This window comes from Leptonotus elevatus, chromosome 15, assembly GCF_054856555.1.
Source record: "Leptonotus elevatus isolate MCC_2025b chromosome 15, RoL_Lele_1.0, whole genome shotgun sequence".
NCBI lineage: Eukaryota > Metazoa > Chordata > Actinopteri > Syngnathiformes > Syngnathidae > Leptonotus > Leptonotus elevatus.
This window is the reverse complement of record NC_141253.1, coordinates 15027813-15039904: the sequence shown is the minus strand read 5'-3', so window position 1 is coordinate 15039904 and position 12092 is coordinate 15027813. Positions and strand designations below refer to the sequence as shown.

Below are 12092 nucleotides of genomic sequence, written 5' to 3'. Positions count from 1 at the left end.
GGAGACAGCCAATCTACTCCCTGAGCCACGCAGCTCCTGCTGTGTGTTAGTATATCGCTCATGTCAGCTGGAAACTTCCTAACTCCAAGAGACCATAAACATCGTTTTTGGTCTCATCTATGATATAAGCAAACAGTAGGAGGGGCATAAATTAGGTGGTAGAGTGTCAGTTTCCCAAGCTGAAGGTCGTGACTTTGTTCCTCAAATTTACGCTACAGAATTTACTGTGTATTTTTAACCAATTTAATTGCTAGTCAATCTGGTTATACTATGTTTTTACTTTAGTTAATGCAAAATGCTATTTTGATTGACAGTTCATCAGCGCTAAACAAGCGAGTGTACTCAAAATGATCCAATCTTTTTTGCTCAGTCCTGGCAGCTATTAGAAACTGGCTGTGCTGTTTGCCCTGCATTGTAACATGCAACTGTGTGTTTGACATACACACACATGACCCAAACAATGAGGTAGATGCCACGGACTTCCGGGTTTTACACATCATTGCCGTTTCCGGCCACTGTTGGCCGCGTTCCAACACTCGCACCCCCACCCCTGCGCCCCCCAACCGCGCCTCTCACTCATCGGCGGGAGGGCGTTTCGGCTATTTGAAATGCTTCAGACACTGAGACAGACACTACACACTCGGAAGCCTCGGGAACGCGCAACCGAGGGGCACAAAGGCGTAAGCGCAAGTACTGGGACGCGGCCCACACGTCGCAAACCGGAAACAAATACAAAGTTGATGGGTGAAAACCCGGAAGTCAAAACTCCCGCCTCCGTGGCATATGGTCCATTGTCTTGCTGACTGGACTAAGAAAAAAAATAACACCGGGACACCGGGACGTCAGGATGGTATTGTGTAAAAGTGGACTCAGGCCACGTCTTAAAACCCTCAATTAAACTTTGTAAAAATTGACATGAAAGCTGAATGCAAGGCTTTGCAGTGCACATCACCAGAGCAGAGTTTCACGTTTGACATCTCATCCTTCCTCTGCAATTTTAAAGGAAAGTTTGCTAGCTGTGGTTGATAGCTGTCGCTAATACTGCAACTTTTGGTGTGGTTATGCAATAGTGTGGTTTATTGTCGTCTTTGGGTTCATGTTTATATGCTCCAATAATAATAATAATAATAATAATAATAATAATAATAATAATAATAATAATAATAATAATAATAATAATAATAATAATAATAATAATTGAGCCAGACCCTTGCAGAATTATTGCAGAGGATAGGCTACCTTACAAAAATTCCCCCAAACATATTCATTTGCTGTGACTAATTTAGTGGCCAGCAGTTGAAGCCTAAAGGGGTTGCTGCAGATGTTATCCCAAGGGCAGACTTGGCTCATTGGGCAAACCAGCCACTGAGCGTAAAGAATGGAGTGGTGAAGGAGAAAATCAGATCATTTTGGGGGACATTTTTAAATAATTACAATATTAACACAAATATTCTTGCTATTTTCACCACGCAGACAGCAAGCAGAGCAGTTGCAACAGTATGCAACATCATGAATATATTTGTTTTTTGACATTAAGGCAGACGGTGTTTGAGGTTTTTGTTGGTGCATTGGTAGCATTGTAACCCAAGTGTGAATAAAGTTGTGCTGAATACAAATCCTGTCTGTTTGTTAATCCCGCAGGCTAACAACAACGTCTTGCCAACCACATGCCTACGTCCCCTCTCGCTGCATGCACAAAATGTTTCGTGTCACAAAATGTCGGCCCATGCGTCACTTGGCATGATGAGCATCATTCGTCGTTGCCGTATATTGTCCTCCATCTGTCCGTCCATACATCTGTGTGCTCCCTAATGTATGATTTGCCACTCCTCCTTCTCTCTGACTTTTCTTCCCTCAATCTCTGTCTTTCATCATTGCCTGGATTCCCAAATGTAAAATGGCAGCAGCGAGGAGAAAGAGAGGGTGGCGTACATTTTTAATGGAGGGCTTTTATATTTTAACGAGCCTTCCTTCTCTCTTCCTTAATTTAGTTCAATGAGGAAGGGAAGACGAGGAGACAGACGGCAGTGAAGAATATAAATAAATTACACAAACTGATCTGCTGCTTGAGTGGCGTGCACTGTTGCCGTGAATTGGAGCCACACCCTCAAACCTCATCATTCACCAGGTTCAAGGAAGATGATAATGATAATCCTGCAGAATGCAGATATCATTCAAACTTTTGTTAGCAACTCTTTTTTTTATCAGTGTCATTTAAGGAATTATTGCTTTTGTTGAAAAAAATATATATATTTATTATTATTTCCTTTAATTAATCAAGAGGCCACTCAGAGTGTGGTTGCGGGTTGCATGTGTCATCCGTGATCTAAAGTCTGATGAGTTTATGTATTAGCATTTTACATTAACTTCTCATTTACCATTACATTTACATTGAAATAAAATTGATAGTTTAATAGCTTTTATGATTATTCGGCATGAGCATAGTAATCAATCAAATGCTCATTCAGATTTTGCGTGGAATTGGTTGTTGAATAATCACATCTCAACATTAGAACTGAGGCAAAATGAAGTGCTGTTGAATCGAGATCAACAAGTTTACTGTCTAAAACGGTCAGTTAACTGTTATCTATCATATTAAAACATATATATTTAAACAAATATATTTTTCTTTATTATCACTTCAATGTTTTTGTCGATCACAGGTATTAAATCAAATGCCCATCCCCAATATTTTTGGTTAATATATCGGAAAACCTTACCAGGAAGATTTAAAACAAACAAACAAAAACATACTTGAGCAGTCACACATTGCAGAAATAAAAGCCGTCAGTGAATATTATATTAAATTTTTAATTATTATTATTATTATTATTATTTACAAATACATGTAAACTGTAGAACAATATAAATTGAAGGAAAGCACCTGCTAATGCTATATCTGCATGCAAACACATGCATACGTTTTATACAGTGTATAATATAATCACATATTGTTTACTTTTCTCACAAGCCTTTCTCATTTTTCACTTTTTCTTTGGGCACATATTGTATTACAAAATTATAGAGGTTGTTTAAGCTCTTTAATGTAATGATGTCACGGACTATAAAATCAAAAAGTCAAGTGACTAACACTTTCTTTTGTTTATAAATATTCATTACATACAAATACAAAGGGGCAATATTACCATACCACAGAGATGTGTACATTTACATGCAATGTTGTAGCAAAGTATTTCTATAAATTCAGTATTCAACTATCAAATGGATGTCAATGGTAGAAATAAGGTCTAAGAAAAAGCACAGTTGTACTCTGGATGAAGACAGATTTTATTTTGCATTTCATTTGCAAGCACAAATACTGAACCATAGGCGCATATAGCCCATTTTAGGGGTGTTGAATAGAATAGAATTACAATAGAATACAATTTATTGCCATTTGTACAGATTAAAAAAACGGGCTGAGAAAATAATTGATTAATATATTTTAGAATATCAAATAAAACGCTGGAGACACACAGATTTCTGACCCCAGTGTCACAACATCCCTGATTTAAAGGCCAAAAAAGAGTGAAATTCAAATTATGCCTCTAACCATGCACAAGACTTGTGAGTGCTGTTGTCTTTTACTTCTAGTAAATCTCGCAAGACTTTGAGCAAAGTACAACTTTTTAGCTTATTCTGTTTTTTGTTTTGTTTTTTTGGGCCGTGCTTGAAAAAGAATGTCGAGAAAAAGAGATGGGTATACAATAAATTAGTTATTCTAACTTCAGACTTTTGTCAGTGAGACCGAGCAGCCAACCTGTACATTTATGGGTGTTGGCTAGGTTTTAAGCTATGCTAATTATGAACATCTCACATGTGCTTTCAATCAGAATGAGATAAGAGCACATGTGGAAGCAATCATGCAGTTTAACAACGTGTCAAAAGACCAATGCATTCTTTAGTACCTTTAAGAATACATTTAAAGCAGTGAAGGAAGAACGGTGGTCATAATATTGTTCACATTACGCTGTAATTGGTCATAGGAATAATATTTTATTAATTAATATTGCATTTTGCTTTTCTATTGTTGGTTTGAAAAAGTTACAGCATTTTAAAATGGATGACAACAAACCAAATCTATGAGTAGTGTACTGTATATGTATGTCTAATGCAGTCTAATGTGTATGTACGCATGTAAGTTGAGTTCATGGCTAAGTATTTCTCTCTCTCTCTCCATTTCTCCTTCTCTCTCACCCACATCCGTCTGCCACCTGTTTTCCCAGAGTTATGACCTCAGTCTGCAGGCGTCTCTCCCAAACAAAGCCAAACTACATACAGCTGTGTGTGTGGGGGTGTGTGTGCGTGTGTGTGTACGTGTACGTGGGTGCATGTGAGTAAGGGAAAGAGAAAATAAAAAAAAATGGTGCCTTGAGATATGAGTTTAATTCATTCCGTGACAATGCTCAAAATCCAAAAAATCTTGTCTCTCAAATAATCTTTTCCCAATGAAACAAATGGAAATGCAATTATTCCATTCCAGCCTTCCCCCAGAATACCAATAAAAATTGTTGCAATTGTTATTTTAATGAGGGGAAAAAAGCATTCATTTAGCATATAGTTCTATACTATAGAAAAATGGAGTTTGAGTTAAATGAAATAAAAATAAACAGTTTTTCTCCCATTAAATCGATTAGTTGGCCACCTGGGGGCAGTATAAGACACAAATGGATATAATGGACATTGAGATGTCTCAGCTCCTCAGATCATCAGTTCAGCACTAATTGTTGTTCTTGGGAGAGGATTAAGAATATATGACTATAATTACTGTTGTATTGTGTTATGTGGTGACATCAGGTTCGTATTGAGCAGGTGCATCCAACCCGTCCGTTTACACTGCAGCCACATTGAAAAACATCCCACAGATTTGTATCCACATTTGGGAAGAAAAACTTCAACCTGATGATATCAGATATTACTTTTTGAAAATAACTTGTTTGTTTTTTCTTCTCCATTAAGTAGCACTACACATCATGTGATTCAGTTCCTGCGATTATGTTTGAATGAAGCAGGGAAAAGCAGTAAAAGGTAATCACGGCCGCATCCTGTCCCGACTCCAACAATGCGACTCACCGAGCGCTGACATAACACGCAATGACGTGTTCGGCAAAACCACACCCACTGTGAGAAGATTATCATGCGCAGACATCTGTGATGAGGAAACCAGGTGTTTGGGTGAGTCTCAAGCCAGAGATTTGTGCATCCTCATCATTTTAAAGCTGAACACATCTCTTTAACATTATGTGCACAACAGAAGCAATATGCTTACTAGTTGGAATAAAGACAGAGGTGACAAGAAAATGTGTTTGTCTGAGACAAAGATGCAGTACTGAGACCCAGGTGACACGCACACACAAGCACGCACGCACGCACGCACGCACACGCCTCTACAGCAGGTGTTCTCCATTAAGAGAAAACACTTGCAAGTAAATACTACCGCCTAGACCAGTGGGAGTGCGACAAAGCTGCTGAACTACTCCAGTGCATAGTGTTGCTAACGTCGCCGCAAGTTGAGCGTGTATTACAATATAGCATCAGTACCTCTGCCAAAGCTGAAAGACAAATTCCTCTATCATGTGGGCCTGCATTTCTTCTGCTCACCATCACCAGCTTTTGTGGAAATGTGTTGAGTTGTACATCATTACAAGCAAAATCAACAGCGGAGTGTTTGTGTTAACTCAAATGGACAGAAAGTTTTAGATAATAAGCACAGTAAGGAGGAGCACTGTGATATTGAAAATGTGTTTTATGTTTGAGGCTTGGACATTTCATTTCATCACAGTGATGTCTGCTATGACAGTTCAACTTTAGTTTGGCTACAATTGTCTAATTGTAGGGATGGGCAAGTGCCGATACGAGCTATTGGTATTGAGCCGATACCTGGCCTTATTTCAAAGTATCAAATTCACGAGGGCATCGTGAAGTAGAAATTACAATAATAGAAAAAAGCCATTAATTTCAAGCAATTTTAAGCAAAAATGCTACATTGGGACATATACCGTAAAATCCAGTGAATAAGACATTATTTTTTCTCATGTAAAATAAATAATACTATATATATATATATATATATATAAATTAAGTAGGCCTACCAGTGGTGAGGCCAACTTTGCAAATGCAGTTATACTTTAATATTGGTGCTTTGGTCGCTTTTATGTTGAAGTTATTCGCGGCAGCGTTTCGCGGCGTGACCGCTGACTTGGCTTTTTTTAGTCACTCTGGTTGCGGTGTCTTGCAAACTTTTGCCACCCACAGTCAACAAAACAACGTTTTCCTGAAATCAAGTTCCAAGACGCCAAAAAAAACTATTTATTTATGCTAACATTGTACTATACAGCGGCTGTTGACAGCATTAGCATCTCCAGCGTTGCAGCTAGTTGTTAGCTAGCCTTTAATGAAGCAAGAGAGCGATTCCCGAGAGATTACTTTTAATAGACAAACTCCGTTTACTCAATTTAACAGACAAACTCTGCCCGACACAGTTGCCGTTCCTACTGATCACTTTTTAATAAACCAGGCTTACTCAAATGTGCTGTTTAAGCCGGCAAAATCGCTACAGATGTCCTTTCATTACATCAACCAAAATCTATGGGGAGAGATTTATCTAAAATATCAGGGGGAAAAAATCTGAAAAATTAGGCAATATTAGCAGTAAACAACAAGCTTGTTTCACTTTTATTAGAAAATAAATGACAAGCCTTTTTGATATCCCTCAATGATCAATCAACTGTCAAAAAAACAAATCAATACATAACTGAAAAAGCTATAACCAATTCAAAGAAAATGTATGAAATTTTCTGATTCAGCAGCCCAGAATTACTCAAATAATTAAAATGTCCTTGGCACTACAAATAAATAAATACTTAACTAAGTAAATAAATAAATAAATGTTGGGCAGTATAATAAAGGATGCCAGCAAATCAGGGGACCGTCTTAATAATGTGTACAGAGAAAACAACAACCATTTAATGGTGATTTTTGGGGTGCGTATTATACATCGGATTTTATGGTAGGTCTTTCCTGTTATTGATTTTGTGGGAAATGTTTTAAAATGATTAGCGGTGTTTGCACTTGCTAACGGTATCAGTGACTACTCAATAGTTGAATACTCGTACTGGTATTGGTCTGAAAAAAAAAAAGTGGTATCGCAATGTGCACAAACAAAAATAGATCAACTTGCCCTGAATGAACATGTTCGGGCATCTGAGAGTGTTTATGCGTTTCGTAATGTTCCTCTCCTCCAAACCCTCCCACATCTCCTTATGTCACCCAGCTGTTTACTGTTTCAAGTCGACATAAAAGACAAAACTTGTACCCATGTTTTCTAGTCGAAAGTGAACTATTCGCCATCTTTGCACGTGATCAATATATAAAAAATATCATCGGGTCCTACCATGAGTGAGTGTCTGTTGCCTGGCAGCAGTCCAGTCCCGTAGCCGCTTCCCAGAGAGCCCATAGAGCCGTTGTGTGTGTGTGCAGCCCCAATTAGGTTGTGCATGTCACTGTGCCCGCTGGTCATGGCTGTTGATGGGCCGACAGCGTGGCTTCGCAGCACATGGATGGCATCGTCCAAACGCTCCAAACGGTCCTCGATGCGACTTTGCTGCAGGTTAACAACATAAGATGGGGGTTAGAAACCTTAAACATATACAGCTCTGTTTACCGAGGGACACTTTTCTCAACAATTTTCAAGTTATTAAGCTATTGTTAGCTTTGAGACCTTTTCCTATTCTCAGAATTGTGATGGGTGAAAAAGTTTCACTGTTGGAAGGCAAAGCTGCGAAAATACAATCAAGTGTGAAGTCAGACTCTTAAGAAACACCTCATATATACTTTAGACACTGTGGAGGTGTGGGTGTGCGTACCAGCGAGTGCAGTGGAGCCTCATAGTTTGGCGACGATGCTCCCTGTCCGCCATTCCTGGACCAGACAGCTGAACTGGCGGCTGGGAGAGAGAACCAGACATTATGAGGAGGGGAGGCCATCACAGCATCAAAATAAGGATTCACACGGAGATAATTGCAGTTAACTTCACAGTTTCATAATGCAGATGAGATATCATAGATACGGTATATACTAGCTAAAAATAATTAGCTGCATGACACTACGACAGAAGGATAATTATACAAAGAAGGCCAGGAGGACCATTCGTGGTTGTCAGTAAAATGTTGATCATATGTTTTGTTTGTTTGTATAGAACAAAGCGCTATGGGCATCATGTATTTCACGACTTGGCAGTGATCAGTTGGGGTTAAATTAATAGCTTGTATTACAAAATCATGAAGAGAAAAACATCACATTTTATGTAAGACCTTTTCTCGCCACAATAAAATAAAATAAATTAAATACCGTTGAAGAAGAAGAAGAAGAAAAAGAAGAACAGTACAAAGAAAAAGCTAGCAAAAATAGCATGTCATCTGCATTCAGTGATTTTAGTTGCTCAACTGACTAAGACTATTGACATGTTCATGTTTCTCAATGAGAATCATTGGTAGCTACTCAATATGCTCTAAAACATTTGAACATTGAAGATGTTTAACACACAAGCTCAGACTCCACTGGCTTACTCTCATTACTGTATTTTCTTTTCACATGGCAGCACATTTTTACGACAATTGTTGACAGTGTTGCAAGAATATAGTTTCTTCTTCTCATTCGGTGTCCAGCTCATTAGCCATTAGCCTTTTTATTTTTATTATTTTGTTTTTTTTAGGTATGGCCATTTAGACACTTACTGTCATGTTGATGTTAACTATAGTAGACACTACAATGTATAATAATTGACTGGTGAGCATTCATTTTGCTTTGATAGTAAACTAACGCCATTTTTTAAACATGTCCATCCAAGGGTGACCAGACGGTCACATTTAAACAGGTCAGTCCAGTTTTGAGCTTTGCGTCCCAGCCCCATTGTTTTATCCCACAATTATGCAGGTCCCATCCTGGCATCACATTTTATTTTATTTTAATTATAATTTTTTGTGGTGCAAGGCAATTGTTTGGGCAATGTGCATGTCAATCACACAATTGTCACAGTGCTGATATGATAAACCAATTAAAAAGGAATTTAACTGTTAAATCGCGAGCATGCATGTTTTCATCATACTGGAACTAGAACTACTTCCTGTTTCCGTGTCTAAAAATCATTAGGTGAGCTTTTCTGGTGGTAGGCTATATTTCCAATGTTACAATTTAGCTTCCAATAGTTGCCGGGACCAAGAAAAAAAACGGATAATGGTGAGTGCTTTGATAATTTACATCTGTTGAACTGTCAAACAAGATAGCATTTAGCATTAGCCTAAGCAATAACACGATCAGACTGATGAGAGATTAAATTTTTCATACATAGTTCCTAGTGAGAATTTATTGTAGATTTGATTTTCAGGAAAATTCTTCTTATTATTATTATTATTAATAATAATAATAATAATAATAATAATACATTGTATTTGTAATGCACTTTACATTTCCAATGAAGTGCTAAATTGTAGTGTCTCAGTTTTTAATTTTGAAAATCTGATGTAGATTATGGATGACATGTAGGAAGAAGAAAGGTTTGGTGTTGACAGACAAAGCATCTTTATACGCAAGAGGTCTCTAATCATTTCCACTTGTAATGTTGAAACATAAAAGACCCAGTGACAAAAAGGACAAAAACAAACCAACTCATCTTATTACATGCAAATAATATCTGATGTGTTTCTTTGAAAACAGTCGAAGTGTCTGTCTGATTAGCATGGGCCCTCAGCAAGAAAAACATGCTTTGGGGATCTAGTTTGTGTATTTTCCCTCTGAAAAGGTTTTATCCAAATCGACAGGTCTCATTAGCTGGTAGATTGAGATGAGAGACACTTGTTGAATTTACATTAACAAGAGGTTTTAAGGGGAGAAGCAAGCTTCAACAGCATCAAGGGTTGACAGTATTATTCTTTGGTTGGAGAAGCGCACAAATTAATTCGAAGGAGGGAACCAAATTAAATTGTGGAAGAACATTTGAATTGATGAGGACAATTTCAAGTCTTTAGTTTTTTAAAAGAGAGGAGAAATTGCAGTATCAGGACACAACACACACATGCAAACTCCACACAGTCAAAGTCAGCTGAGACTGGATCTAGCTCATCTGCTACCCTAATGAGGTCAAGCGCTGTAGAAAATTGATGGATGGATATATGTACTGTATCAGACAGCCTAAAAATAATTTTAGGTTTTAACGGTCCCAAAAAAAATCGATTTTGAGTGTACGAAACAATCATAAGGAGTCTCAATTTATCATCTGTAGGAATTGTCTTTGAAACTGCAGCAGTTTGACAAAAAAAAGCAACAATTTAATATATGCTAGCCTGCTGTCAACGTGCCTTTGAGCAAGGCCTTTTGCTAGTGAGTGGTTTGTAGCCTCTGCACAAATTTTGTCATCTCTATTTTCTTCTACAGTATTTTACTTGCTGTTTTCCTTTTGTCAATATTTGAGCAATGGCTCTGATTGATTTTACATCTTCTCTCGGCTCCATATTGATTGTTTTAAGATGTAGCTATCGGTTTTCCATGTTGATAACACATCTAACTAGTAAACACAAAGTTAAATCATCTCTATTTGGAAAACATACATCAAAAACTGCAATTCAACAAATGTAAAAGGCCCAAAATTCTTTCCAATTATTACTCCCTCCCTCCTCCCCTCCCTCCTCCCCTCCCTCAAACAAACGACTATGATGTAAACAAAAACTGGATATCATTCTTTCTTAGGTTATCTAATAGTTGAAGATTAAGCACTATGCATTTCTGAAATTGTAATATTAGTAATAGGGGCACATCTCAAATGTATCATTTTTCGGCAAGGGTTGAAAATCCCAGCAAACGTGTTTTGAATTTGATGTTGCAACCATTGACACACAATAAATCAGTATTGAGAAGAAACTGATGTGATGTAGGTACAACACTAAAACTAAGATACCACATATAACAGCAGAGGTATCCAAGCATGTTTGCTGTTGGAACACCGCATGACAGACAGGTGTATCAAGAAATGAAGTTTACTCAAGAGCCCTCAAAATGAAAACTCTGCCATTTCCCTTTTCTCAAATCTTTTACAGCACGTGTATCACTTCCTCGTATGTCTTAACTCTCAATCTTGGCTTTTTATCGCTGGATTCATCTCATTAGCCCATGTATCCCTTTTTGTTTGTTCTCCCTTTGCCTTTATTCAGATTACATGCTAATTTCTACATGCTAATGATTATACAATCACCTGGGTACATTCATGTGCAAATACAAATATCTATAATTGTTTTCAGTCCAACACTGTCAAACATCCTTGCAGCATTATTAGCCTTGGATATCAATTTGCATGTAGTTTGCGCTAATAGGTTTCAATTCTAATTTGTAAAAAGTAGAGCGACTTTGACATGATCATAAACACCAATTATGGTTATGCAAGCAGGAGCCCAACCAGCTATAATAGTGAAGCGGGGGGAGTGAGGGAGGAAGAGAGATGGGGAGGGGTGGGCTCAAGCTCACAGAGCCTGTAGGTTTGTGAACAATTTGTCCAAGTGGTGCTCGTAATTAGAGCTATCTGTCACAAGGCTTGGAGGAGGAATACAAAACCATGTATGTCACTGCCACAATTAGAGACAAATTCAACACAACTATTATTAGGAGTCATTTTTCACTTTAAGGAGCGGGAAGAAGAGAGGGGGAGAAAAGACACAAACAGGTAAGCATTGTGATCGTTTTATTTTATGCCAATCTCAATTGGATCTGATAGAACATTATTCGGGCTTTTAAACAATTTCAAGTCTATCACAGTCAAATCTAATGATATATTAAAAAAATAATAATAATAATATATCTATCTATATAGATATATATAGATATATATATTAGGGGTGTTACAAAAACTTGATTCGGCAATAAATCGCAATATTACAGCGCACAATTCTCGAATTGATTCGATATGCGGCCAAATCGATTTTTAAACATCAATTTTTTTATGGGAATATTCAACAAAACGTCTTACTTAGGGTTAGGATTCACACATTAAGCATGGAAGAATGTTATATTAATGGAACATTAAGCCTTAATACTTGATTTCAGTG

The 12092-nt window shown here is 37.5% G+C and overlaps 1 protein-coding gene across 4 annotated transcripts in view; it reads right to left on the bottom strand.

Moving 5' to 3' along the window:
• The window catches only part of tcf4 (transcription factor 4), a 183612-nt gene that overhangs the window by 16198 nt on the left and 155322 nt on the right, over positions 1–12092 (bottom strand). For all 4 annotated transcript variants that reach the window (XM_086096542.1, XM_086096541.1, XM_086096543.1 and 1 more), the window contains 2 exons: positions 7866–7945; positions 7394–7603 (listed from right to left, as the gene is read on the bottom strand). In XM_086096542.1, coding sequence (XP_085952668.1) covers positions 7394–7603; positions 7866–7945 — 290 coding nt within the window. The remainder of the gene's footprint in view (positions 1–7393; positions 7604–7865; positions 7946–12092) is intronic.